The sequence below is a fragment of the Fringilla coelebs genome (assembly GCF_963513975.1).
Source record: "Fringilla coelebs genome assembly, chromosome: 6".
Lineage (NCBI taxonomy): Eukaryota > Metazoa > Chordata > Aves > Passeriformes > Fringillidae > Fringilla > Fringilla coelebs.
The window spans coordinates 40,653,425-40,679,783 of NC_140034.1; the positions used below are offsets into that span (position 1 = coordinate 40,653,425).

The following is a 26,359-nucleotide window of genomic DNA, read 5'->3' on the forward strand; positions in this document are numbered from 1 at the left end:
CAGAAAAGGCCAAGGCTAGAGCAGAGTCTCAGAGGCTGATGGGGTAGAGCCAGCCCATGAATAATTGAGGGTATGTTCTCCATTTATGGCAATGAGCAGTAGCATTTGTGGGGACCCCAGGGTCCTTTGGCTTTCCAGCAGCGAGCCCCTGTGGCTGCTCGTTCCTCACTTTCCTCAACAATGTCACAGAGTCAGACAGCAGCACTTGCAGTCTGTCCTTTGGCAGCCAGAAACAAGGCTTTTCTGAAGGCTACTACATTCAGCCTAAATCCTGAACAAAGCTGGCAGGGACCAGCCACAACACCACACATGGGAGAATTACAGGGAAAAGAACAGCTGCCACATGTTAAATTGGAGTATGTTCCATCCAGAAAACAAGAGGCATTGTGACCTACAGACTTACCCTTAGCCACTCTAACTAAAGCAATTCCTCTTCCCACTCCAGAAAAAAAAAACACCTCACGGAAAGAATTATAGCAGCTCGTGAGTGCTCCATGATCACACAGAACAAGGAACGTCACCAGTTCATTACTGGGGGCCTTGCTTCAGGCCACAGGGTGGTCACAACTCTGCTCTTGCAATATTAATTATTGGCCTGGGACAGCTAGAGAGCAGCTTATTGGCTGTGCACAAAATGCTTCCATGTGCTGAGCTTCTGCAGGGGCTGGCCCTGTGGGCTTTGCTAGACAAACACTGCAGCTCCCAAGAAGTCTGAGTGCTAGGCTGACTTCTAGTTCCAGCAGCAAACCTCCACCTCTGGAGAGGAGCTGGGAGCCTGGCCCAAGGAGCAGCAGCAGATTTCTTAATCTCTGAAGGTCTGAGGACTTTCTTCCTGGAATCTTTTTAAAATCATTTTTAAATTTAGATCTTTTTAAAATTTATAAGTATTCAATGCCCTCTCCTTCCCCACTGACTGACAACTCAAAGGAACTGAGGCTGGAAGGAAACAGGAAAAAATGGGGACAAGAAGTATCATGGGAATTCCCTCATGCTGAACTTCCAGACCTAGGTAGAGCAGAAACACAGGAAGGAAACACAACTCCTCACAATAGTGGAAGACACGCAACAAAATGTCCAATTGTGTGCTTCTCCAAGAAATGGAAGGGAAAATTATCCCTAAAAATGCCAAGCATGTAGCACAAATCGTTTACGAGGAGAATACATCTGTAATTACAAGTTAATTTAGCTACCCTGCTGCCAGGAGTAACTGGGAGCAGAAGGAAGCGATCAGTGTCATCTTCTCATTCCCCTGGGACCAGCCCGGGCTGGGTTTTCTTGGTGGAACACCTCCCTCCAGCGGCCAAAGGCAAGTGGTTTCCACAGAGCTCGGGCAGCTGGGGACAAGCAATTGTGCTCAAGTCCTCTGCTTTCTCCTTCCAGCTCCACAACAGGCTGAATGGAAACCAGCCGCGTCCTTCCCCAGCCAGAGCCATCCGGTCAGGGCTGGCAGCTCTGCCAGGAAGGGCAGCCCTCTAAGTCCTGGGGCCCTGGGAAAGCATTGCCTCCTGAGTAAAGCAGGCTGCTCTGGGAAATCAACCAGAAGGGGACACCCCATGTAACCAAGAACCAAGCTCTCCTCAAGCACAGCCCAGGACAGCCTAAAGGAACAAGCTGTACTCACGGGTAGGACAGATCATTGCACCCTACTGTGGCTCCAGGATCCATTTAAGTCCCTCTGGCTCTGCACTCAGCTGGCCAGGGTTCCTGAAATCTTGACTCAGAACAGTTGCCACCAGTGTTTGCTGACAGCACCTCAGTACCTTCTCTGCAAACTTCACTCTGTTTCTTCAAAACATACATGAGGACTTAGGTCCTGCTTATTCCTTCCTAAAGCAACAGCTGTAAAATTCATTAGTACACCACCTTAGGCTCTTCTAAGCCATTTCAAATGTTCAAATGTCCAGATGCACCAAAATGGTGCAGGATCTGAAGGAATTTTGAGATCTAGCTCATGTCCATTTCTCAGTTGCTTAGCTGAGAAAAGCAAGAATATTTATATAGTTGGTCTAGCTATTACTGAAGAGCTTTTCAGACAAGGCCAGCATGGGGTGACAAACTATGAAAAATGGCCATCTAGTTTCTTCCTTCTCACAGTGGCAGGGCAGGGGCTGAGGAATCCTACTGAAAGTGAGTGGGAAAAAATGATATAGTTAAGCTGGCAAGAGCTGTATGCACTGTGGGCATAGCAGCAAGCTTGTATTTCATCAGAATTAGTCCCCAAGGCTTATGACTCCAAACTGTGCAGACTGTGCAGATCTGAAGCAACATCTTCAAATATTTCACTTAGGAGATAGCAGGTAATTCAAGGAACTATCACTCAGTCAGCTCACCCTAAGACAAACATACTTCATAAAACAAGACAAAGTTTACTTTAGAATACAGCCCAGAAAAATTGTAACCTCCCCCTGCTGGGCAGGATCTTTACAGCCCACATTGATCCCACACATGCACGTCAACCTTTTGGTACTTTGAACAAACAAGGCGTCAGTGATCTGCACGTAAAGCAGAAAGGGGTGGAGAGGAAGCAAGTGGAAAACACTTCAATACACAAGTCACAGGCAGAGATATATATTTTTTAGCAAAGTCTTTATTACAGAAATATTCACCCTCTAGACTTTTATATCTGTACATGCATTTCTTCCAGTAGGAAGGTGCTGCTAAAAACAGACAAAAACAAAAAAGGAAATCCAGAATGGGCTCCTTTTTACTTGCTGCTCAGCATTGGCATCTGTAACTGAACAAGAATCTTACAAATAAGAACACATTAGAGAATAGACTTTGTGTTACAAAAGCTAGCAAGCTTTACTGCTAAAGGTGCCTTCTGCTATAGAAAAGGTCAGCTTGAAGGATCTGTGCAGGAAGGGGCAGATATCTCAGAACTGCAAAGCCTTATCAGACCTCCATAAAAACCAGTTGCCCAGTCATTCTCCCCAGTCACTGCTCTGTCCAAAGACGAGGACAGAGCAGGGACTCGCTGCTGGGGCCCTGATTCCCTGCACCAGCCTTTCTTCCCAAAAGGCAAACCAAACAGGTTTTACCAAGTAGGGTTATTACTACCTGCCCCACCCCTGACAGGAGACAGTCCTGGAACCACCTCTGTAAGGCAAAGGCTCACTCGCCAAGTTCCTTGTAACAGGTCCCGGGCAAGGACCATCCACTTATCTCCCATCCAGCTTCCTGATGTCACAGTCATTGTACCATGTGTAACAGCAGGAAATCTGCTGTGCCCAAGACACCTCTAAAAGTGAGGATTTGCACCCAGCTCTCTTATGCAAGCAGTTGGGGCAGTGCTTCTTGTGCATTTCCTACCTTCTTCTGGTCTACAGCATTGCTGGCTGCCAACCGCTGGCTCAACAGAACAAACAGCCCAGCCATTAGCACAGAAACCTGCAGCCTGCACAACTGCAGAACCTGCTACTTATCTGCTGGCACTTGAGGCAGAACTCAGGATGCAGCCATGGCTCCAGACCACAGTGGAGTCAGAAGAATGGACAACTGAAATAAAAGCAACCTATCTTTGCATCCCAGCTACAGAACCTATACTGGGCACTGATTCCAGCGATATTCCCAAAACACAGCATCAGCAATCCAGTCAGATCCTTCCATATTCATATCTAAATCCACAGCTAACAAATTTTATCTTCATAAAGGAGCAGGGGAAGAATCAAATTAATTGTAATCTCTATAAAGTTGGCAACCCGAGAATGCAAACAGCAGAGCCAGCCTGGGGCTGAGTCCACAGTATGCAGCAGTCTCTGAAATAACCTCCAAGTTGACAGGAGCCAGCAAAGCCGAGCTAGGGGGAGAGGAAAAGATAAAGAGGCAAATGGGAGAAACATGTAAGTGTCAAATCCAAAACCCAAGGGATCCATTCCAGAAGTAGCTGAGCACCACCACCACAATCTGCCAGGTCACACTAGGAACAAATAGGTAGGCATGGCTCCCTGCTGGTGGCTTCTCATCATGCTCAAAGGGAAGAGCTCCACTGAAGGCAAGGCATAGCTGACTCCAGAAACAGGAGAAGTGAGTGTGACAGTAGCACTCTGTATTTCAGATGAGAACCTAGGCTGGAAGATGTATAGCAGGAGCTGAATCAGGTCAACTGCAAGGGAAGAGAAGGCCTATAAAGCATGACTAGGTACCACCACAAGTCAGTGAAGCAAGTGAAGCTACCAAAGCACTGGAATCTCAACAGAATTCCTGGCTCATGGGACTTCAGGGGGGAGGTGAAAAGATGTGCAGAAGAGCAAGGGAGAGAAAAATTATTGTATGTTAGGTCCAGTGGGTTGTAGAATGAAGATATGAATAGTATTGTTTAACATGGAGCAGGCAGCAAAAGCATTGTCCCCTCAGGTTAATCGGTGTCTCATGTGACACGAGACAGTTTAAGTTCTGCTTCTTGAAGTAGAAATAATCCAGAGGCAGGATGCAGGTGGCCCAAAGGCCCTATTGCCAGAAGATCAGGCTGTGTTGCAGCTCTAACAGTTCTTAGCAGAGTGGTATCAGAAATGGGATGTCACAGGAATAATGGTCAATGGTTGCACAGTCTGGGTATGAGGCAGGAATGTTCTGATTGCTCCTTCCTCCGTGGCGCCGTAGTTCTGGAGTCAGCCAACTCAAGACTTGGGCACTTTGGTGTAGTCTTCGCTGCGTATGTTCTTGCAAAGCGAAATGGACAGTATTATCCCCAGCAGCTGGAATAGTATGAAGAATGGGAACAAAATCAGCAACCAGACAGATAAGGTGGGAAGAACAGCTGATACGGGGAGCAGAATACAGTGAACATCTTTCAGTTTCACATACAGGTGAGCAGAGTTAGTCCTCAACAAAAGCAAAATGCAGTAAACTGAAATGACAAATAATTTGGCTTCATAAAGATGTGACTTCATCAGGAAACTATGTTATGGGATTTTTAAGGCAACAAATGGGATTTCACTAAAGTGGGATTTTGCTTGCCTCAGTATTCTGGTTACAGAATTGCCAAAAGTCAGATACAGCAGGCAGAACCACAAGTAGACAAGGCTTTGTTAGATTTTTAATCCAATCAACAAAAGCCACAGTTCAGGCAGACACAACCAAGAGCTAGAACTGCACTGCCATTAAACCAGGGGTCTATTACTTGAGAAAACAGCTTTGCCTTTAAAAAAAGTCTCCATGATAAGACAGTATAAGTTCATGTCAGGAAATTACCTACCTCTATAACAGCAACACCAGTGCAAACCCCAAGGATGATACCAAGGTTGTCCTTCAGCCACTCCTCTACACCATCCATGCATCCCTATAGAGAAAACACAGCCACAAAGAAGAGAAGCATGGATCTAAGTATCTCAAAACTGAAAATCCATAACATATCTTTGCACACAGGAATTATCTATCCCAGTTACTTGCTATACCATGTTTCATAGAAGCTTTTGCAGAAAAGGGCAGGATCCCTGTCACTCCGTCCCCCTTTGCCCCAAATTCCAGAGGTACTTCAAGCAATAAGGACATGAAAGAAGTGCTCTAAATTTTCAGGGGAACAAAGACAAGGGAGCCTCAGGGGAAGATTCACAGGGCCCAGACATACTCACTCACCTGCTCATGAACAGGCCAGTCAGCATATGTTGCAGTGCCATTGACAGGGTCTTCCAGATTGCAGAAACCTCTTCCTTCCACTAAGTCCTTAGATCTATTGGAGCAGGAGCACGGATACTCAGTATTGCTTTTGTTCCTAAGAATCTCATTATTTTCCCATTCCTTTGCTCCAGTCCAGCCACAGCAGGAAATCTAATAACGAGAGAGAGATCATTACAGTCTTACACTTTGCACTGGCAAGATAACTGCAGATGACAATAAGCAGGCAGAAGTACTCAGGAGCTCTCTGTGCCACAGCAGTCAGGCCATACAGTTCGCGCTAAACACCACCCTGGTCACTTATGTACAGAGCTGTCCAGAACACAGGGACATTATTTCCTACTGCAGAGCCACTCTGCTAGCGAAGCAAGAGGTCAAGGGCCCCGGGGCAGCAGCAGTCACCACACGGTGGCGTCCCCATGCCGCCAAGCCCCAGCACATCACCAGGCACCCGCGTCCGCCTGGGCGCAGCACGGAACAGCTGGAACAAGGGATAGCGAAAATTTTCCACCCAGAGAAACGCTTACATTCCTATAGAGCCACGTGATAAAACCATGTTTGCTGAAGGGAAAAGCACATCGGGAAGTCTAGCAAGGAGTAAGATCCTAAGCATGGATCCCAGTGCTTGCCCAGCAGTACAGAGCAGAAAGGCTATGTCGAGGTAGAAGTTTAGGGAAAATTCTTCTTTGCTCAGAAAGGAAAAGTAACATTTCTGCTATAATAGACATGGGATACAAACAGCTGAACATCCACATCAGGACAAGCATTTGGTTTCCAAAAGACTGCTGCAAAGACACAGCCTCCAGAAGGAACTGTATTTCCCTCACAAGAGGTTTGGACTTAAACTCTCGGTTTACAGAACCCAACCCGCTTTCAAACGCTAACTCCAGTGTGTGAGATGAAGTAGACTCTTAACACTCAAATTCTCCATCTCTGCAAAACCTTTTTCTTCTGCTCCTGCATAAAAGAAGACCCCAAGCAGTAGCCTCCTCTCCACAGCAGAATCAGGCTCCTCTTGAGTTCACTACCAAGGAGTTACAACTACAGTGAAAAAGCATACATTAATCACTCTCCAAGGAGGAGAAATACTGCAGGTCAGTGTTTTGCAAACCAAAGAACAGACAGAAGACAAATGCTGTTACTTGGACTTACTACCCATCAGTCCCATGCCGGCCGTGTGTTTAACTACAACAGCCAGCAAGCTCTCAAGCTTGTGGTTTGGTAGTAAACAGCTGTCATGACTCCTGTGTGCTTGAATACCCTCTAGCTGCTCAAGAGCTGACCCTGATGCTAAAACAGAAACCATGGGCAGTTGGATGGCTCCCAAGAACGCTGACACTTGCAGAAGAACCCTCACAATAAGCAAGCAACATGCACCAAGTAGTAAGGCAGGAGGTGCTACTGACTTGCCTGGCAATAAACTAGGGACTTTTTGCTAAAAAAACACCTGCAAAATGTTTCTCACACATGTTAGTATTCAGGAGGCCCAGCAGACAAAGAGAAGCGTTGGAGTGCTATTTGACAGGCAGGATACATTAGGCCACAGAGCCAACACTAGCTAGCTCTAACACCCAGCAGACAGGAATGGTTCAGGGTCTGACACAGAAGCAGCAAGCAAGACCATTTTCTAGTCTGCAGGCACCAAACCTCACAGGCCACTTTGTAGATCAGCCAGATCAATGTGCAATAGTTGCTTCTCTGTCCTCAGCCTAGCTTTAAAGGTCGTTGCCTGCACTGACAAATAGCATCATTTACTCTTGCTGCCCCCCATGACTCACCTGTGTCTGCACATAGTCCCATGCATCTTGCAAGTTCCTCTTATCTTCATCCGAAGGGTCGTAATTTTCAATGAGATCTACAACTATGCCAGACAACTCACTTTTCAACTGGCAAGAAAAAAAGAAGCAGGAGAGTTAGAATATCCATTCTTGTAGCCTTTTCTTTGGTGTTTCAGATGCATATATAAAGCGACAGTCACTCATAAAAGCTGACTGCAAATTGTTAACAAGTACAGATAAGGGCAGCAGCTTTGGTGCTCAACAGCCAAAGCACCAGAAGGTCCTTGTCAGGACATGGGGAAAGCCTACAAACCAGGTGAGCAGTAAGGAAACAGATCAGGTATGGTTATCCTGCTAAGACACAGGCTAACTGAACAACTAACTGCCTGCCCCAGACAAGACAGATGTGCAAGCTAAGTGCAAGCTGAAGGACAACACTGCCTTAAGGACTCACAGGTTATGTGTTTCTAACTTCATACTGCAGGCGAGACCCTGGTCCTGGGTGTCATCTCCACTGCTCAGAGAAGTTGTAAGCCACTCTGCTCATGAATGCAGATGGGTTTTCTGATACACAGCTGATGGAAACTTGCCTTTTTCATAAGGTGTTGATCTATCGCTCCCCAAACTCCCACAAGTCCTGTTTCTATATTAAGACAGGAAGTAGGACAACTACCTAAAGTGCTCATTAACAGTCTTATCACAAAGTTCAGGTGAATCAAATCATCCCTTCATCACCATTTCTTTTCCAGAGATATTTACAACACCCTTCAGTTTGATGAGAGGTGCAAGCTACCACCTGGCAGACTCCTTCACCTTCTCCCTCCCACCTCCTTCCGAAGCTCTTCTTAACCAGCCTGTACATAAGGACAGACACAGATTCACAAGAGGTTGGAGAAAAGTGCCATTAGACTGCACTAAGGCAGTCTAGGGTTAGGGATAGAATAGAGTTGCATCAGCCTAAGCACCAGGATGTTCCCATCCCACATATCACCTTTTTGACTGTGGTGCTACAGCATACTTCAAATCAGTGGAAATGGTTTTTCTCTTTTCTTCTACTATCAAGCATTTTCAATGACCATGGCAAACACCAGGACACTCAGCAAGAGGAAGCACTGCCTACTGTTGAGAGAAGCTTCTCTGCATCAGCAACTCCTCTTCCTAGGAAAACTGCAGCTCAGTTCACTGGGATCAGCTATGTCAGGCCAGACAGATGGGAGCTGCACGATCTTTCTTCTCATGATGTCTATCTCTTCCCCTTTTAATTACTTCACTTCCCCTTTTCCTTCCCTTCAAATCAAGGCAACCTGACCTGGTTTTCACTAATGAGATTGGCCTTGGCTGCTGCCATAAGCCTTATCAGTTACTGAACCTGTGAGTTCCCACCCTGACCCCTCCTGCACACTGCTGTTCCACATGCAGAGGGAGGCAAGGAGAGCTGGGTTTGTTTTCCTACCCTGGGCCCATCTAGCCCCTTAGCTATGGGTCATATGGAGCCCTACTGCCACTTCTGCAGGAATCCCAGGACCCTACCACAAGCAGACAGAACTTGAACCTGATGTCCCCAACCACAGCTACATAGGGAAGCTGTATGTCTGCTTTGCCCTTACTCTTACAAAAGAACAGGCAAGAAGTCCTGCAAACAGCTCTTGTTTCAAAAAGTGAAGCATTTCAAATTAAAGGAAAAAAATCAGGCATTCCTAGGTATTTTAGCAAGCAATCTGAGAGGGGGACTATTATGCAAACAGTGGCACAGTTCTGGAGCCACACAGGCAGCTTGCTTGTGGGTTTAACCCATAGAGCAGCCCAAAGGGAAAACACAGACATCTGCAGCTGTTCACCCTGAAGCACCTGACAGAGGAAAACCGAAAGAGCAACAAGCTAGAAAAGCCCACGGAACACGCAGGCTTTCAACATTCTAACCCACCCATTTAAAGCTATCAGGACTTAGCACTGTGTGAGACATGAAGCCTCAGGAAATGGCTACCCTTGCTTTCAGGGCTTCTTGCCCCTTCCCAGCTCTAGCAAACCCAGTGTCCAAAGGCACAATCCCACCACCTCAAAGCAGGGGCACTTAGATCCTAGGCAGCAAAGCCACAGCCAACTGCCAGAAAGCAGCAAGGCTGTCAGTCTCCCCACCACACAGACTACTGAAGAGGGAGATGGGGAAAGCTGAATGCCAGAGGAAAGACCAGGTTTTTGATCACACAATGGATTGTGCAGGCTTCTTCCCCTATCAGACACTGTCAGACATCTATCCTGTCCCTGTCAGATGCAAGCTAGATCCTTTCCTCAGCACTTATTAGCATCTAGCCTGCACACAAAAGCAGGGTCAAAAAACAGGAGGGAGCTCTCCTCTGCCTTGTCACTTCAGATTCTGAAAGTCATGCACAGGCCAGAGCCCCAGACAAGTCACTGCATGCAATCACACAGGCCTGTTTGCTGCAAACAATAGCTGGCAAGTAGGGCTATTCCCAAAACACCACCATGCTCCTTTACTCAAGGCACTTAGAGCCAAGCTGCACAGAACTGTGTGAACTAGGTCAAGAGAGAACTTGCCCAGGCTCTCTCACATTTAGGGCTTGTGATCCACTACATGTAGGTGAGTAGCAACGTTTAGTTCACAAAGCATAACATCATTTTCAGTTGTTGTCCATAAAAAAACCCCACCCCACAGTTTCAGTCACCAACAAATGTAGGGAAACAAATTTTGCATCAACATCCTCCCAGAAGTACTGGGCAATTCCAGTCTGAAGGGGCATTCCTCTAACAATGCCCATGGGAGAGGCAAAGCAGCAGCCTTCCTGTCAGAGGCTCAGCCTTTTACAGTTACTCTATTTCAGTATACTTTCATTTGTCAGTGTGGGGGAGGATTTTGATACCAAAAAGGAACAGATATGCCAACAAAAACTTCAAGTGACTCCAAAATCTCTTCCTTCACCCTTGTTGTTCCTTGTTTTATATCCAACCAAGTTCCTGAAGTCAGAAAGAAATAAACACGAAGAACACAATGGATATCTAGGGACTGGCTGTTGAGCAGTTTCAGCGTGCCTCACTGTGCTCCAAGCTGCCCTGGGATGACGTACAGCCAGCAAAGCAGAGCGACTTGCCCAGCAGCACTGGAGCGCAGCCCCAAACCAGTGTGCTGGTTTCAGCCAAGACCTTCCTCAAGCAGTTTTTCTTAGCGCTCTAGGCAGGTGCTTTGGAGGATCCCTGAAAAGAAAATGGCTCTAGAAGAGCTTTTCCATTAATTTTGTTCATTAGGGATTGAACAGGAGCATCTGTTCAAAGCCCAGATTCCCTGACCATTCTCCCAGATCTGTAAAAGCGATGATCTCGGTCACGCCAGCTCCAACAGCTGTGGAAAACAACCCCCAGCACTTTTAAACTTTCCCTGGTCTGATGAGGTTTAAATGAAAAGCTACAGCTTAAAAGTTGGAGTTTTCTAGAGTAGATTGGCAACTGGAGGAGAAATGCTAACAGAGGTACAGAATTTCCTGGTCTGAAGTCACATTTCCCCATCGCAGGGGATTGCCCATCCCTACACCTCCATATCTGCATTAGTCAGAACTGTTTGTTGAGAATTATCTTTACACACCAGTTTTAGTCACTGTTTCAGTTTCTCCTTCAGCTTCTGCCAGCCCAGAGAGCAAGCTACAGTCACACCACATTTGGCAAGGAACCCAGCCAACAGCTGCTCAGTCACCACAGTACAAAGCTTACATCAGCTATGCTGGTGGCAGGCACCTTCCCCCTGCCCCATACTTCTCCACCAGGCCCCATCCATAACTTCCTCAACTGTTCTGCTTTCTGTAACCATATAGCTAAAGAGTTGGCTTAGGAGAGGCAAGCACAGCCATACAGCTATGCAGCAAAGGACACTGTTACCCACAACTTGTACCAGAAGCCAGTAGTGACCCCAGACCTATAACTTGCTTCCACTGCATAAATGTGACTCCCAGTTCAGCTCTTAAGTAGCTGAAGGCCTGGTCAGGAACTGCCTTGGCCAGGGAACCTACACCCATGCTGGATTGTTGCAATGCTTAGGTAGCTGAAGTACAGGTAGCTCCCTTTTACACCACGAAGCATACTGGAGCTCTAGATGGCACTGTGCCTTATAGACAAACTGCCTTCCTGACAAAGGGATCCACTTCAAAACATTAAACCACTTGGCTTTAAACTCCAGCTGTAGAACGAACAGGAACCATCAGGTATTTGGGTTTCCTCCTGGGGAAAGAGGACAGCTGTTCCAAGAAGAGTTCTACCCACAGATGCAGAAAGACTGAAAGGACAGAACAAGATGGCACAAGGAGGAAGACCAGCCAAAAAAGCGCTCAGGCTGGTAACTCCTCAAGGTACCAGGGATGGCAACATGGTAGTAACCACTGCTACTACATGCCCAAATAGTTGCCTACAGCAGGATCAAGAGGAGGTGCGGTCTAAAGCATTTTAGAACTTGTTTTTTCCTCCACAGTTCCCACTACCCAAAAATAAAGCCTGCATACCAAATAAAGTTTCATAATCCTTGAGAAATCAGCACTATTGAGGCAGATACAGAAAAATCAAATAGCAAAGCCATTGAGCCAGGGTAGAGAAAAGGAGAATCCGGTTATGCCTGCTAACAGGATAGCCCAGTTTGGAAGAAAGAATTTCTAGGGATCACCCTTCTCCAAAGCCAAGACCAAGGAAAAGGCGCACAGTAATAAAGACTTACCGTGTCTTTCTGGAAGTAGATGACCAGTGCAGCAGCAATCTGAGCTAAAAGGATTATCATCAGGCAGGTGAAGTACTGGAAACAAAAAACAATAGGCAATCACTGTCAGCCTTCAGGAAGATCTGAATATAAAAGTTAATAAAATTACATATACAAGAGAAATCACAACATGAGCTAAAGTCTTTTTGCCCGCAGACAAACTCTGCTATCAACAATGCCTTCCCAGGAAAAGGCTGGAACCAACATCAGACCAGTGCAGTTCAGCACTTCACCCATTAGGCCAACAGAAAGCCTTCAGGAAGGAAAGGGTTCACACGCCCTCCCTGCATGTGTCATCTCAACAGAGACTCTCCCACTGACAAATCCATTCACAGACCATTCTGGCCTCAATCAATCAGATAGGCTCTGCCTACCTTGAACCTTAACAGAAAAAAAAGAGTCAATTTTACAAGCCTAATTTTTTAATGTGTTTTTTTAAAAAATCAATTACCCTTTTAAAAATGCTATTTAATTTGTTTGAGGATCTCAATTCAAGATTCACCAGCAAACTGCTGAGGTTACTTTTAAATGGTGGCAGCTACTACTGCAAGACAAGGAGACGCTGCTAATACCAGGACACACAGTGTGTGCCATGCTTGGTTTCCAATACATATGTGCTCTGAATAAGATAGAGTCATGCAGCAGGCTGAGGTGTATGAAGCTGGGATCATCTCACCCATCATGGACAGAAAGCTTCCTATAGATGAACTGCTCAAAGAGAGGTCCTGACATACAGGACATTCCTAGATGGGTCTCTCTCAACTCTTGCACTTTCCACAGATGGGACGTAACAGGATACTATCACTCTTCCTCTTTTCCTTCATTGCCCTTGGAACTTGCTCTTCTACAACTGAGAGCACAGGACCAACTGGGAAGTCAGGGTGAGGGGGACAGGGTACACTTCTCAGCTGGCAGTCCTCAGCCCACTGTGTGCAAGAAGTGTCGGTGATACCCTCTTTCATTCACAGTTCTGAGCTTATTATCAGTAATGTCTGAGGAGCTCTTCTGCAGTCTGCTGACTGCTGGAGAATTTAATGTATGCAAATTAAGAACTAGATCTAAGTTGACCTAGTAGAAATAACATCCCCAGGAGACCGAAGTCCCATCTACAATCCAACAGATATTTTGCAGGAGATGTATTAAAGGCTGGCTCTAAAACAGGCATGAATACTCTCACCAGACCCAAGAGACATCGGATTTCATTGACGGCTCCAAGACAGCCCAGGAACCCCATCAGCATGGTAAGTGCCCCAACACCAATGAGGATGTATGCACCAGTCTTCAGGGAGGGAGATGACATCTCTGTAGGAGCCAGGAGAAGGAACAACATTAGCTAGTGACAAAAATATACGTCTGTCATCACCATTTATAGAACTGCGTCCATATCTACTGATAATTGTCTTTGTCCGCTCCAAACAGACTGCACAGATGTGTGCCAAACACGGCGACAGATAGATGCTTCTGGTTGTCTTTTGATGAAAGTAGACTTAAAAGCTATCCTGCAGGTCTCCAAAGTCTGGAAGCCTCAAGGTCACGCCAAACAAATAAACCTTGTTTGGAGAAAGTTATCTCCTTACTGGAATTTTACTCCGTCATAAATGTACTGCAAGTACCAGCAATATAAAAGATGATCTACTCCATAACTACTGCCTATTTGCTTCAATTCCCTTTGCTATCTTCAGGGAAGCTTTCTTCCAAGTCCTAAACCTCATTTTTGGACAGCCTTTTCACTCTGAAGCACTATTTCTTGTTGTAGGCATTCTGTTTTCACTTATCGATTTGCAGTCAACACTGGGACAAACTAACTCTGTGGGGTGAAACATGCAACAAGCTATGGCTAGTGTAGAGTACAGATGATGTGACAGGCTACTTTAGCAAGCCTGGGTTGAATGGCTTGTGGCCAGGCACTTACCACAGGCTGTTGCAGCACCTGGGCAGGACACCCTGCAAACAGATGCTATTCGAGGATCAAAACAAATATAATACCCAAATTAGCTACTTTTACAAATCCTCCTAGATATACCCTGCTATTGTTTCTAATTTCTGTGCTTCTGAATGCTCAACAGTTTTTCAACCAGGTCAGATTATTTCAGACGTACTGGTGATGTCAGCCCTCTCCCCTTACTATTTAGTACTGCAAGCAACAGAAGAAAAACTCTTACATTTGAGCTGACTATTTCTTGCAGAGTATTTCTTGCATTACAGCACAAAAGTTGAAGAGATACTCTGTCTAGAAACCTCATTTATCATTAAGAGGCATTCCTGTATCTGCAAGCTACAGAGTATAGGGGAATTCTGGATGTGCAGTGATTAATGAAAATAACATTTTCAGAGGCTCAGCATTTAGTTTCCTGAACTAAGGAAGTCTCAGGAGGCAAACTTCCTCTGAGCTTCTCCTGAAATATGTTAAAGGAGAATAATCAAGCCCAGACTGATACTCTCCCCCCTAATATATACTTCCCCCTGCTTCTGATAGCTGGCACAAGCCACCAGCTTCCAAACTTTTTTCCCTAAAACATGCTGAACAGAAGAAAGTTCAGTTAACAAGAAGCAAAGCAGATCCATTTGTCACACAGGTCACTTCAGCCAGCAGTTCCTGGCTGGACATATGCCACAAACCCCAGGATCCTGCTTCCTCACCAGTCCTGTGACTCTTGCTGTGCAGGTTACGTGCTGATACTGCAAAGCATTTACTGAAGCAGCAGCCTTACAGGAGTGGCCTTCACAAATCTATCCTATTCCCTCCCTCAAAATCAGCTCAGCTATCATGCTAGTCAGTGTTCAAGTGCCCAGGCTGCAGCACCTCCACCATGCTAGAAAGCATTACTTTGTCAAATTCCCATTAGAAGAAAGAAAAAGGTACTTCCAACTCAAAAGCCCCTTGGAGAGCTGATAGTGTCAGGGGACAAGAGCCACACTTGCAGCTCTCATCTGCAATAGCCTTGCCTTGCAAGAGAAGGCTCAGAGGGCATTCAGCTCCTGCGTGTTTGCCGGCACTCCGCGTTTTCCCCTGCGCTGGGCAGGCAGCCAAGCAAGTACAACAGGCTCCTTTGGCAGCAGCTGGGTGCCCTCCCTGATGCCTAGGTTACTAAAGCACAGGGAAAGAGGGGCAAGGCATGGGAAAGGAAGTGAGGGGGCAGGGAAAGAGCTGATACTGGAAATCTCCAGGAAGGAAACTAAATTCTTAAATGCTCTGTTAGCAGAGATTCCAAGTAAATGGGAAGAAACAGGGCCAAGTTCAGGGATTTCTCCCTCCACAAGTGGCTGTAACACCCATCAGTCTGAGGGAATCGGCTGCTGACCCACTGGTACTAAGCACACCTCAGACTGCGAGGGGTACTGCAAACAGCCAGGCCATTATAGGCTCCATTTAGGCTGCATGTACTGCTTCTGCTCATGCCCCCACTTTATTAACCAATACTCCCTGCTGTGCTTCTTGACCTTCTAGTACTGCAGCAGCAAGCCAGTTGCCACAGCACAAAAGCAGAGTAAGGAGAAGAATTTGCATGTGTGGTATTAGCAGGGGTGTCTCCATCCAGCACCTTTCAAACCAGGTCAGAGTGCTCAGCAGGACTTGGGAGATAAAGCCCTTTGCAGCATCAGTGTAGCTGGGAGCAGGGCTATGAACGCCATCAGTGTGCACTCCCCACATGCAGGCAGCCCCCCTGCACTGTCTGAGGCTGGTGCCCAACTCAGCAATTCTGAAGGTAGTGACAACAAGTAATCAGAACCATCAAGCAGAAAAGTTTGAGGTGTTTCTAGGAAAGAGCTCAAAGGAAGCAGAGCTTGTGAAAGATGGAGCTGAGATATCATTTGCTGAAAGTCCACTTACAGTCCTCTGAAGCGAGACTCTGCTAAGCCAGCTTAGGTTTTGGTTTTTGCAGAAAGCAGACTCTCTGTTAAGACTCAAGTCAAAGTTTGTGGCTGACTTTACTGGAAGAAAGCTAAGCCCCTTGCACAATACAGAGCACCTTGATGCCCAGGGTAAGTCTCACCAAGTGTAATCCAGAGTATGTTTTAGTAGGCAATTACTTCACACACATACCCCCCCAAATCTGCATTCTCTACTGCTTAGCAACATACATACCATGTCCTTTCAAAGTACATGAAGCATCCATAAAACCAGGAACTTACTTTCTTTGGCATTTAAAACATTTAAATTGAAATAGATCATTACAGAAAGAAAGCAGTGAAGGACTCACACAGCAAAACCGCATTAAGGCACTGGGGGCCTTTGCACATTATGGTAATAAGGAAATCGCTGTGAAAACCCAGAGCATGCAGTGAAAATAGGATTAAATACTAGCCCCTGTGTTTAAGACAAAATATTTGGATTGTTGGATGAAGAGACACTAGTCTCACTCAGCCTGACCGTGGTGTTTCAATCAACAAGACTAAGAGGAATGCTGTGTCTCCAGGGCTGCTCCCTTCCACCGTGTCCCTGATAACAATCCCATCTTGCTAAACACCACGTTACTGCTCAGGCTACAGACCATGCACAAAAGCATTGCTATCCTAGACAACACCACTGTCAAACACAGCTCCAGAACAAAGCCAATTTAGAAAAAGAAGGAAGATGAAAAAAGTCTTACGTAGAACTGCAATGAAACTCGTTTTGTCGGCCAGAATCCATATTCCAAATCCCAGGATCACGGCACCCAGAATCTGAAAGAGCAAGAACAAAACATACACGGCTTTGTGTAAGTTATAAGCTTAGATAAATAAGAGGAGGCAGTCACTATTATCCATACTTCCAGTTTAAAAACAATCATTCCTTTGCTGTTCCCACCCATCTCCCCTATGGTACTCCTCCCAGGGTAAACAGGATTAGCACAACTCCAGGAAGAAAGCCTCAGCCAAAGGCACAGGAGCCCCAAGATCTGCTTGGCAGTTTTTCACACAATATTTTAATAGTACATGATGCTGTATAGGAGGACCATTCAAAACAGTCTGAGGAAGAGACACCCTGCTGCTAGAACATTGTTGTCAGAAGTGAAAGGTAAGTACATTGCTTCTGTGAAGAACCAAGGAAAGACAAACACATGATTTTAAATATTTTTTTAAATAGAGGAACCCAAGAGGCTTGGCCCTACTTTCTGGCAGAATACCTGAGCCTCAGCAGAGTCAAGAGTTATGAAACATCAGCCATGGCCTCTGCCTTGCTCACCACACAGTCTTATGTAGGGCAAGGATTAGTAGAGCAATACACCCCTGTGAGAACTCAGCTGAATCCAGACACTGAATTCAGTAGCCAAGAAATGGATACATTCTCCCATCTCACTTTGAAAGGTGGGGGGAAGCACGCTCTGTTTTAGCCTTCATGTAACAGCAAGTCTTCAGGTTTGATAAGAAGCTGAAAATTGTGCTGTTCAGCCAACTAGGACTGGAAAGCACTTGTGCAAAGGTCCAAAACAGGCTTTGGAGAAACAAGGAGTGGACAAGAACTGCAAGTGAACTGCAAACAGCTGTTGTCACATCAGCAGGATGTGAGATAGGATGAAGTGAACAGGATCAAGATAGGATGAAGTGAAATAAACTAACAGGGCTATAGAAAGATTGCAATTCTGTGCTTCATTAGATAATGTTTTAACATTTGGGAGACACGGAAAATGCCAAAACACCACCCAAACCAAGCTGGCAGAGAGGGTTGTATGGACAGGCATTGGCTCCACACTTTGAAAGTTTACTCTAGGCTTCAGCTGCTCGTACAAAGAAGATTTTCTGAACAAAGATAAAGCCACAGTCTGAAATAAGCTGCTTGCAAGCTTTCCTGTCTTGGCAGAAGGTGCATCATGTAGCTAGCTCCGGGGACAGCATTAGAAAGTCATCAAGCAAGTTCCCACCTAAGAAGCATACTGACTCAGCTTCAGAAAGCATGCAGCTGTTGTATCCCAGAAAAAAAGAATTCCCCTTTGCCTTTTGTCCCAACATGCTGCCCACAATGCTCAGTCTGCTGATCAAGCTAGAAAGGCCCCTTGAACGTGCAACAGCTGGGACACCTAACAAAATTCCTCTAAATCTTGGAAATATCAAGAACTGTTGAACTGACAGTTTAAGGCAGTCTCACATTTCAACTATAGTTCTAATAAACATTTGCTTTAACAACGATGCAAACCGGGCTGTATGTGACATCCCTTTTGGTTCACTGACCCTGATATGTCACCTAAGTTTTGCTGCTGCTGACAAAACACAGAAGGGCTGCTGAGCAGAGTTCCTGGCAAGTTATTTGTTATGAGGTGCTCAGACTATCCAAGGCCTGTTTTCACTCTGATCTTTGCTCCAGTCCTCAACTTGTGCATTTGCCAGGAGCTGCTATGGAAAACACTACAAGGGGAAGGCAGGGAGACAACAACTACAGGCAGGGAGAAAACACTGTCCCATTAACAAGAGTGTCTTTACTTCCTAGCAAGATAATATCTCTGCTCAGCATCTTCAGGAGTTTGCATTGCATAGCAAGGCTGTTTCAGCCTTGGATTCAGACCCTCCATAGAAGGAATCACAACTTCTTTTCATGGAGTTTAATTCCTCCGTTCCACTGCTGTAAACTCCTGAAGTGGGGAACAGATATCTCCCCTCCTCACTGGGGGGGTGGAGGTTTCACCCCCAGTTTCAGCAAAATCTCCTTCTACACCCAAGCCAGAAGGATGCAGATGCCTCATTGCAGGGTCTGCAGTTTCCCACAGAGAGGGAGTCAAGAGGGGTTTGCATAAACTAAGCAGTGATGAAGCTGACTCATCCTGCTGGAAAGAGCAGCTGGGGGTTCCCAGCTTTCCTTCCCCAGCATTGCTTTCCTTCATGCTCAGATTGTATGATGTAACACTGAACCTTGCACAGGGGTCAACAGAAAGGCCCTAAAACTCCAGGTTTTACTTAGGTAGCTGCCTTCTACTGCATTTACTGAAGGATTAGAAGCAGGACAGACAGTTATATATTCCAAACAAATAGTTTCCAGAGACTGGGAAACTTGTCTTGCAGAGCTGTCTTCCCTTTAAGGAGAAGCATGTGCTGCAGCACGTGTCTGCTAGCCAAGAAGGCAGACGTGTTAAATTCTGATTAGGAAGCTAAGATTATACTCCAAGCTTATCTGGTATCTTTTCTAGCAAGCAGGCAGGCAGTCCAAGTAACCTTCTTCCCTTCAACCAAAGCAGGTCAAACCCCTCCCTGAAGTAAATCTCCAAGACTGCAAAATACCAGTAAGTCCCTGAACTACTTCAGCTATAGCAAGCGACCTTCTCACAGACCTCAAGCTGTAGAGAAGTGCTATTTCAATTACTAACTTCTAAAAAGAGTCACCAGCATCTCTCCACAGGCTTCAACCATCAGCAAGGCTGAAGAGCACACTTAAGCCAGCCAGGGCTGGCCTGCATGGGGTGCAATCACATAGGCTCAGCTCAAGGTCCAGAGCAGGCACAGGGCTCTGTCAGCAGCACTGGTGCTCACCTTTGCTCAAGCACCCTCCTCACAAAGCTCAACAGCTTAATGAAAGCAGCACAAGGCACTCAAAACATGTCTGTGCTGACAGCTCACAGAAACTCAATACAAGCAGTTTCCCTGCTAATTAATATAGCTCTACCACACTGTATGAGCTCAAAAATCACCAGCTACCCCCCCCAATCAGACCTTGAACAAGAATAACAGAAAAACGTCTCACGACACCTACTTTCTATGAGAAGGAGGGAGTAATGTATGCCACCTTCCTCAACACCTGGCACGTGCAAAAAGCCTGCCCTCAGTCAAGACAGAAGCACACTCAAAATCTTCACTCCAGACAAGTATTGAGCTCAGCCAGAACACAGTGGCTTTGGAGTCCCCACTTTGACAGAGCAGTCTGAGGGGAAGATAATGCTTGTGCTGCACAGCAGGGTTAAAGAGCCCATTTAAAGCAGCTTCTCCCTTTAGTCAGCACAGACCTTCTCACAATACATCCTACCCTAAAGTTCTTACTCCCCAGGTCCAGCTCAGTGAATCAGACCAGCTTTCCACAACAGGGAGGGGGCTGGGTGCTACACCAGAGGATTGGCAAAGAACAGCTACTTCCAATCACTTGCCACTCAAGACAGGAGTACCCAAATTGGAGTTCTCCAGGACCCAGAAGGGGATTCAGCACCTGCGATCCTCACAGTCTTGCAAAATATAGGAAAGTGCATCCCAACAAAGCAGTTCAACTCTGCCTCCTGAGAGCATATCTCTTCCCACAGACTGTCTGCAACCATGCCTGGCTCAGAGGAGCAGGGAGAGAAAGGCAACGTGGAATAAAGATGCCACAATTACTCTAGACAGCAGACAGCAAAAACATTGACAGTGCTTTAAGGTACAGCAGTATCTCAGGCTGTCATCTTCCTCCTTTCCTATATGCTAGGCTGGCTTTCATGAAGAGAACTTTCTCTGCACAGAAATTAGCTAATAAACTCAGACCGAGGTTTGGGCGTTAAGGAAAACTTGACAGTGGCCAGATACTGGGCTTCAGCAAGACTTAAACACTTCTTAACAAATACAGCTCTGCTTCACAGGGTAGACTGGTTGTTATATGCCACTTAGAACTTATCACTACTTCAAGAGAGGAGAGAGACTGGACGCTGATATCTGCAGAGGAGTCCTGCACTAGCAGGAGGACAGGTCTGGACTCAGATGATTTTTCCTATCTTTAAACTGGACTAAATCATACTCAGAAAGACCTAGTGGCACTTGAAATACCTCTCCTCTCTCTCCCAAGAACCCTCCCCATGGATGCTCTGAGCACCCCTGACTTCAGATCACTAGACTGCAGTTACCTACTCTTGGGATGGAAGGAAACACAGAGAGCAAAAAGTGAGCAGAGTAAGCCAAGGGAAACCACATCCAGATGTGCCTCAAGTCCATCCTGTGTGCTACCAGCACAGTGCAGCTATGCAGGAAGCAGGAGTAAAGCTGTGTGCAGGGACAGAGACCAGAAAGCAGAGCTCACCTTATCATGATTCACTTCCCTCCCTTCTCTCCCAGCCTGACCCCTCCTTTTCCTTACACATTGCACACAGGATACTGATGTGAGACAGGCTGTTTTCTTCCTGACATGTGGAAAGCTGAAACTTCCCCACTACACCATTCCACTGCAAGAAGGCATCACCAACAGTACCATCACTGCCCACAGGACACACAACATCTAGGTATCAGAAAGATGCATGCAGGAATGTGTGTGGCCTTCCCAGACCCAATCTGTTCCAAAAGGAGTTAGTCTTTTGCTAAACCTCACACTTGAAAATAACTGCACCCAGTGGGCTGTTTCATTTCCCCAGACAAGCCTGTCCCAGCCTCCCCCACCTCCCCAACTCCATTTCAAACAGGAGACTTGGACTAATTCATCTTGTCACAAATCAAAACCAGCCGTTGGGACTCAAACAAAATTAGAGTTGCTCTTTGAAGCCTGGCTGGCCTATTTAGGAGGGCACTGCCATTACTTGGCAGGTTTTGTAGCTTTGCTGCTCAGGGACAGTTCAGCGGCTGCTCCAGATGTATCAGAGAAAGTAGTTACAACTACTCTCCTTCCAGAAAGAACCCATAACTCCTGCTTTCCCTTCCCAGTGCAGGAATGGAGCTGTGTGCACTGGAGGCAGCAGGTGGCTACTGGGAGTGGAGCTGCTTGGCACACCTGAGACAAACACAGCAGCTCTGACATCCCCCAGATTCAGTGGATTCCCCTCCCTCCTTCCAAAACTGTGGCCATATTATTTAATGAACACACTAGGCCAACATCCAGAAAAAAAAATCTTCTCGCTAACTTTGGTCCAGGCCTTCCTTCTTACTCCAGAGATGCTCAAAATACTTACAAGGAACAGGAGATTGAAAAGGAAGAGGAAGTACTTGGTGACTTTTAGGCAGCCAGACCCCATCTTCTTTCACTTACGGGACCTAAGGGGAAAGCAGACAGACAAGGAGTTATGTTACACACAGGTCCTCTGGGCAGCCTCAGAGCAACACCCTTACCCTGTGCAGAGCTCTGGGTCACCTGGTGGGCCTCAGAGCACATGCACAGACAGCAAAGAATACCAGAGTTACCTCATCAGGACAGTAAAACAGGACACCAGCATCACACTATAGTCACTGCTGCCAAGATCTCCTGGAGAGTAACACAGAGCTATCAGCAGTTCCAGAAGAGATTTAATCACAAATACACTGCTACTTCCATCACTATTTATATGGACTTTGCAATAGTACAATCAATCAAAACACCAACCCTAGCTACTACTCCTGGTGGTGAAAAGTGATGGAAGCTACTTCAATTCCCTGACAGCAGTAAAAGAGATGCCTGGACCTTCTGGAGCAACATAGATTATTAAAGGCAACAGAGATTATTAAGGGGATGGAGCACCTCTCTTGTAAGGATAGGCTGTGAGAAAAACCTATGACAGAGATGACAAAGAGGACCTCATCAATGTCTGTCAGTATCTGAAGGGAGGGTGTTAGAGCATGAACCAGGCTCTGCTCCGTGGTGCCAAGTAACAGGACAAGAGGAAATGGGCAGAAACTGATGCACAGGGAAGTTCCACCTGAACATGAGGAAGAGCAACTTTGCTGTGCATGTGACCACACACCAGAACAGATTGCCCAGGGAGGGTGTGGAGTCTCTCTCACTGGAGATATTCAAGAACCATCTGGATGCAATCCTGTGTCATACACTCTTGGATGACCCTGCTTAAACAGGGAGGTATGACCAGATGACCACAGTGGTCCCTTCCAACCATTCTGTGGTTCTGTCAGCTTTCCTGCTTCTCCGTCCTGGCCCAGAATCAGTTGTTTCCTACATAAACAACACAGAACTTTTAAGTTCCTTAAAATTTGCTCTACCAAGCTCCTTGCTCCAAACACACCATGCTACTTTAAGAATCACCAGCTCAGAGGAAGAGCAATAACAGGCTGGGGTCACCAGCCTGGCCTGGGAAGAAACAGCCCTAAGAGAGAGAGCAAGGTCAGCAAGGCTCTCTGCTGTCAGCCTCAGTGTACCAAGGATCACCAGAGCCCAGTTCGTTCTTTTGTTCCAATCAAAGGCTTTCGCTTAATCCTATTAAATATTTAGGTTAACCCTGGAGCTAAACTGGTATGTGGGCCTTGTTATAACTGGCTAGCCTTCCCAACAAGCAGTGGTCACCCTCAAACTACCAGGAGAGAGCACAAGTCTGAACTCTGTGGCTCAAGCTGCTGCTCTAACTTCAAGGAATGCCATGGCTAGAGACTGTGCCAAGCTCATCACTGCACAGCAGTGATATTATTGAGATGGGAAGCAGAAGAGATATAAAATGTCAGCCAGCTGTGCTGCAGGCTGGTCTCAAATCTCATCTGTATAGCAGTCATTGCACCTAAGGAGCTCTTATGGCACAGCCAAGTTAGCAACATCTCAGTCAGTTTTTCTTCAGTAACTCCTCAGGTCAGAGGCCATAAAGCCAGTGGCACCCAATAAGTCCTTCAAATGAGCCATGGAAAAGCCCTGTAATACTTTCTGGTCCATATGTACACCAAATATCAAACACACAGGGTTGCCATTTTCAGAGCCCCTGGGTGCAGCCATCACCATGAGCTGGTTCTGTTCCAGCACAGATGCACTGCACAACAGCTGCATCACTACCAACCGAGGAAAAGTGAGCAAAGGCTCTCTGTTAGCAGAATTCCTCCTTTCCTCTGCAGGAGAAATGTTCTCTCAAGCCACCAGTCCTGGAAGGTACCAACACCTAAGGCTACCCTTGGAGAGGATAACTAAAATGTGAATTCTACCATCTAGCTAGCTTGCTTCCTGGCTTCACCATGAACACATCTCCTCTTAATAGGATCACAAACCAGAGCCTGGCAGTCTAACCAGAATGCAAAGGCAGCCAGATCCCTAGGTGATGATAAATTTGTCTTGTGGGAGTTAGAAATGTTTTTCTCTTCTTTAACCTAGCCAAGAACTAAGCTAGGTAACAACTTCCTGAGCAATGCACTGGACTTCTTATCTTAAGACTTCTGATCCCAGGTGCAACCCTCCTAATTTTCAAACTGGAGGGGCAAGTCTCAGTACTCTCTGACTTGCTTCCTAGCACTAGAAGCTGTATGCTGCCTATTTAAACTCTGCCCACATCGTTTTGATTTGTCAGGAAAACAGATCCGCAAAGCTGTTAAGATCTTTATAAAAGTTATTTCAGCTAATTAAGCAGCAAAGCAAGTTTACTGGGGAAGAAGATATGCCTGAGGTAACAAGAGTAAAATACTGCTTTCAGGGCTCTTCAGCTATTTGTTAAAGGCACACCATCTTCAATGCTTATTACAAATACAACCCCAAAACAAACATCAAACCCCAACTGTACATTACAGCATTATGCACCATTCCCTTCTTGCCACAGGGCAATGTAACTCTTTCATAGCTCCTGGCCATAAAGTAATTCAAAGTACAGTCTTCATGTCAGAAGAGAAAAAGGGTCTTAAGGTTTTGCTTTGAGCTTTCAAGACACTTTAGAGCTTCACTGAAATATTACAGATTTTCCAGTTTTCCGTTCTTGCAAATTAACTTACTTTTGTCCACTACATCAACGAAACTCCTCAAAACTTCATCTTCTGAAACTGCACAGTCATGAGACCAGCAACACTGTCATACAGTAGAAGCAGAAGTTCAACAAAATTTGAGATAGGGCAGGTTTGGAAGCAAATGAGCTTGGAGTTAGCACAACCAGGCATATCCAAATGCCACTCGGCACCAAAAAGCCAACTTAAGTACCACAGCTAGTGCTGCAGTAAAAGCTGAAGTTTGCCTTCTGAAGTTGGTCAAGTTTTGAGCCTTAATGTCTTGTAGCAATGCATGCAGAGGTTAACACATGAAGTCTGCAGCTGTCAAGTACCACTGATTGTCCTCAACTATTTGTTTTCCCCTCTCCCTCTCCACTCCTACTGCTTTGACCATTTGAATTTTCATCCCCAAGCAGCAATGCCCACTCTCTTCAACAATCCAGTCTGTGCACATCCAAATTTTCCTGGTCATTCTCTAGATTGATGCCAGCTCTGTAGAGGATTTCACAAGACATCATCAGCTTGCAGAATGCATTTTTTCCAACCTCTCATTCTCCATCTTGTCAAGATATGCAGGATTACTTATGCAGTGTGTTGCTTTGAGGCACTACTGCCATAAAAACTTGGTTGCCAACACAGCCTGGTCAGCTGCTGTGAAGTTGATCCAGGATGTTTCTTAGCCCAGGTTCAGACCCAGGACTTGAAGGGAGAACTAACTCCAGGAAGGCATCAACTGATCCAGAACTCAGGAGTTTTCTACCAGGAAGGAATGGCACAAGTCTTCACAGGCCAGACTGTCATCAGGGGATGATGTCCTGTCCCCTCCATGACCTCTACGTCTTAAGCGCATCATTCACCCAGCAACAGCAATGACAGCAAGACCTACATGTGGAGCAGGAACATAAAATCCAGCACATGTGTGCCTGAGGAGATGCAGACAGAGGCCTGCTTTGTCAGCAACTGCAGAGTCCCATCAAAGCTCAGAGATTAACTTCTTTTTGTCACAGGAGCCTGTGAAATTCCCAGTCCCCCTCCTGTAAAAGGAGACCCCAGAGAAGGACAGATGGTATGGGGAGAGTTGAATACCTCTGCCTTCTGACCTGAATTGGCCACAGAGGCAGAAAGGGGAAAATTCATGTGCAGACATTATAACCACATCAGTCAAGGGGCAGGGAGGCTAAGTTAATTTTTAATTGCAATTCTGCTTCATCCAATTAGATCCTGTACTGCCTCACCCAGCAAGCACTGCATGCTTGCTGCTTAGTGAAGTTTATGATATTTGGCCCAAGCTAGTTCTGTACATGCCTGGGCCACGCAGCTCTGCTGGGAAGGGCTGAGCCCTCCTCTGCAGCCATCCTCATGCTCACTCCACAGGTTTCTCCCTGATGAGCTCTGGCAGCCGAAACACCTCAGCTGCCAAGTTACTGTACAGCACAAATAAGGGGCTCATTTATGGAGACAATGAAAGAAAAGAACCACAAAACAAACCAGAGCAGAATAGCTGTGGAAATCACTGTCTCAGCAGATGTACAAAAAAGTGCAAAGATCATGCAAACCGTTAAGGACAGCATACATGCTCCCAAGAGCACTGAGCTCTGACAGTCAGTCCCAATACTCCAGCTCAGGCAAAGAGAATTCACATTTGACTGTATCAACATAGCCTGAGGATGCTGTCCCCTCTTCTCCACATCCTATAGCTTAAGGAAATCAT

General features: G+C 46.1%; 1 protein-coding gene across 2 annotated transcripts in view; it reads right to left on the reverse strand.

The window, feature by feature from the left end:
- Positions 1 to 2,609: 2,609 nt before the first annotated feature.
- The window catches only part of CD82 (CD82 molecule), a 38,505-nt gene continuing 14,755 nt past the window's right edge, over positions 2,610 to 26,359 (reverse strand). For both annotated transcript variants that reach the window (XM_084207297.1, XM_084207296.1), the window contains exons 2-9: positions 21,945 to 22,026; positions 16,734 to 16,806; positions 13,319 to 13,443; positions 12,103 to 12,177; positions 7,392 to 7,499; positions 5,575 to 5,766; positions 5,195 to 5,278; positions 2,610 to 4,694 (exon numbers count right to left, since the gene is read on the reverse strand). In XM_084207297.1, coding sequence (XP_084063423.1) covers positions 4,617 to 4,694; positions 5,195 to 5,278; positions 5,575 to 5,766; positions 7,392 to 7,499; positions 12,103 to 12,177; positions 13,319 to 13,443; positions 16,734 to 16,806; positions 21,945 to 22,007 — 798 coding nt within the window. In that variant the 5' untranslated portion in view covers positions 22,008 to 22,026 and the 3' untranslated portion in view covers positions 2,610 to 4,616. The remainder of the gene's footprint in view (positions 4,695 to 5,194; positions 5,279 to 5,574; positions 5,767 to 7,391; positions 7,500 to 12,102; positions 12,178 to 13,318; positions 13,444 to 16,733; positions 16,807 to 21,944; positions 22,027 to 26,359) is intronic.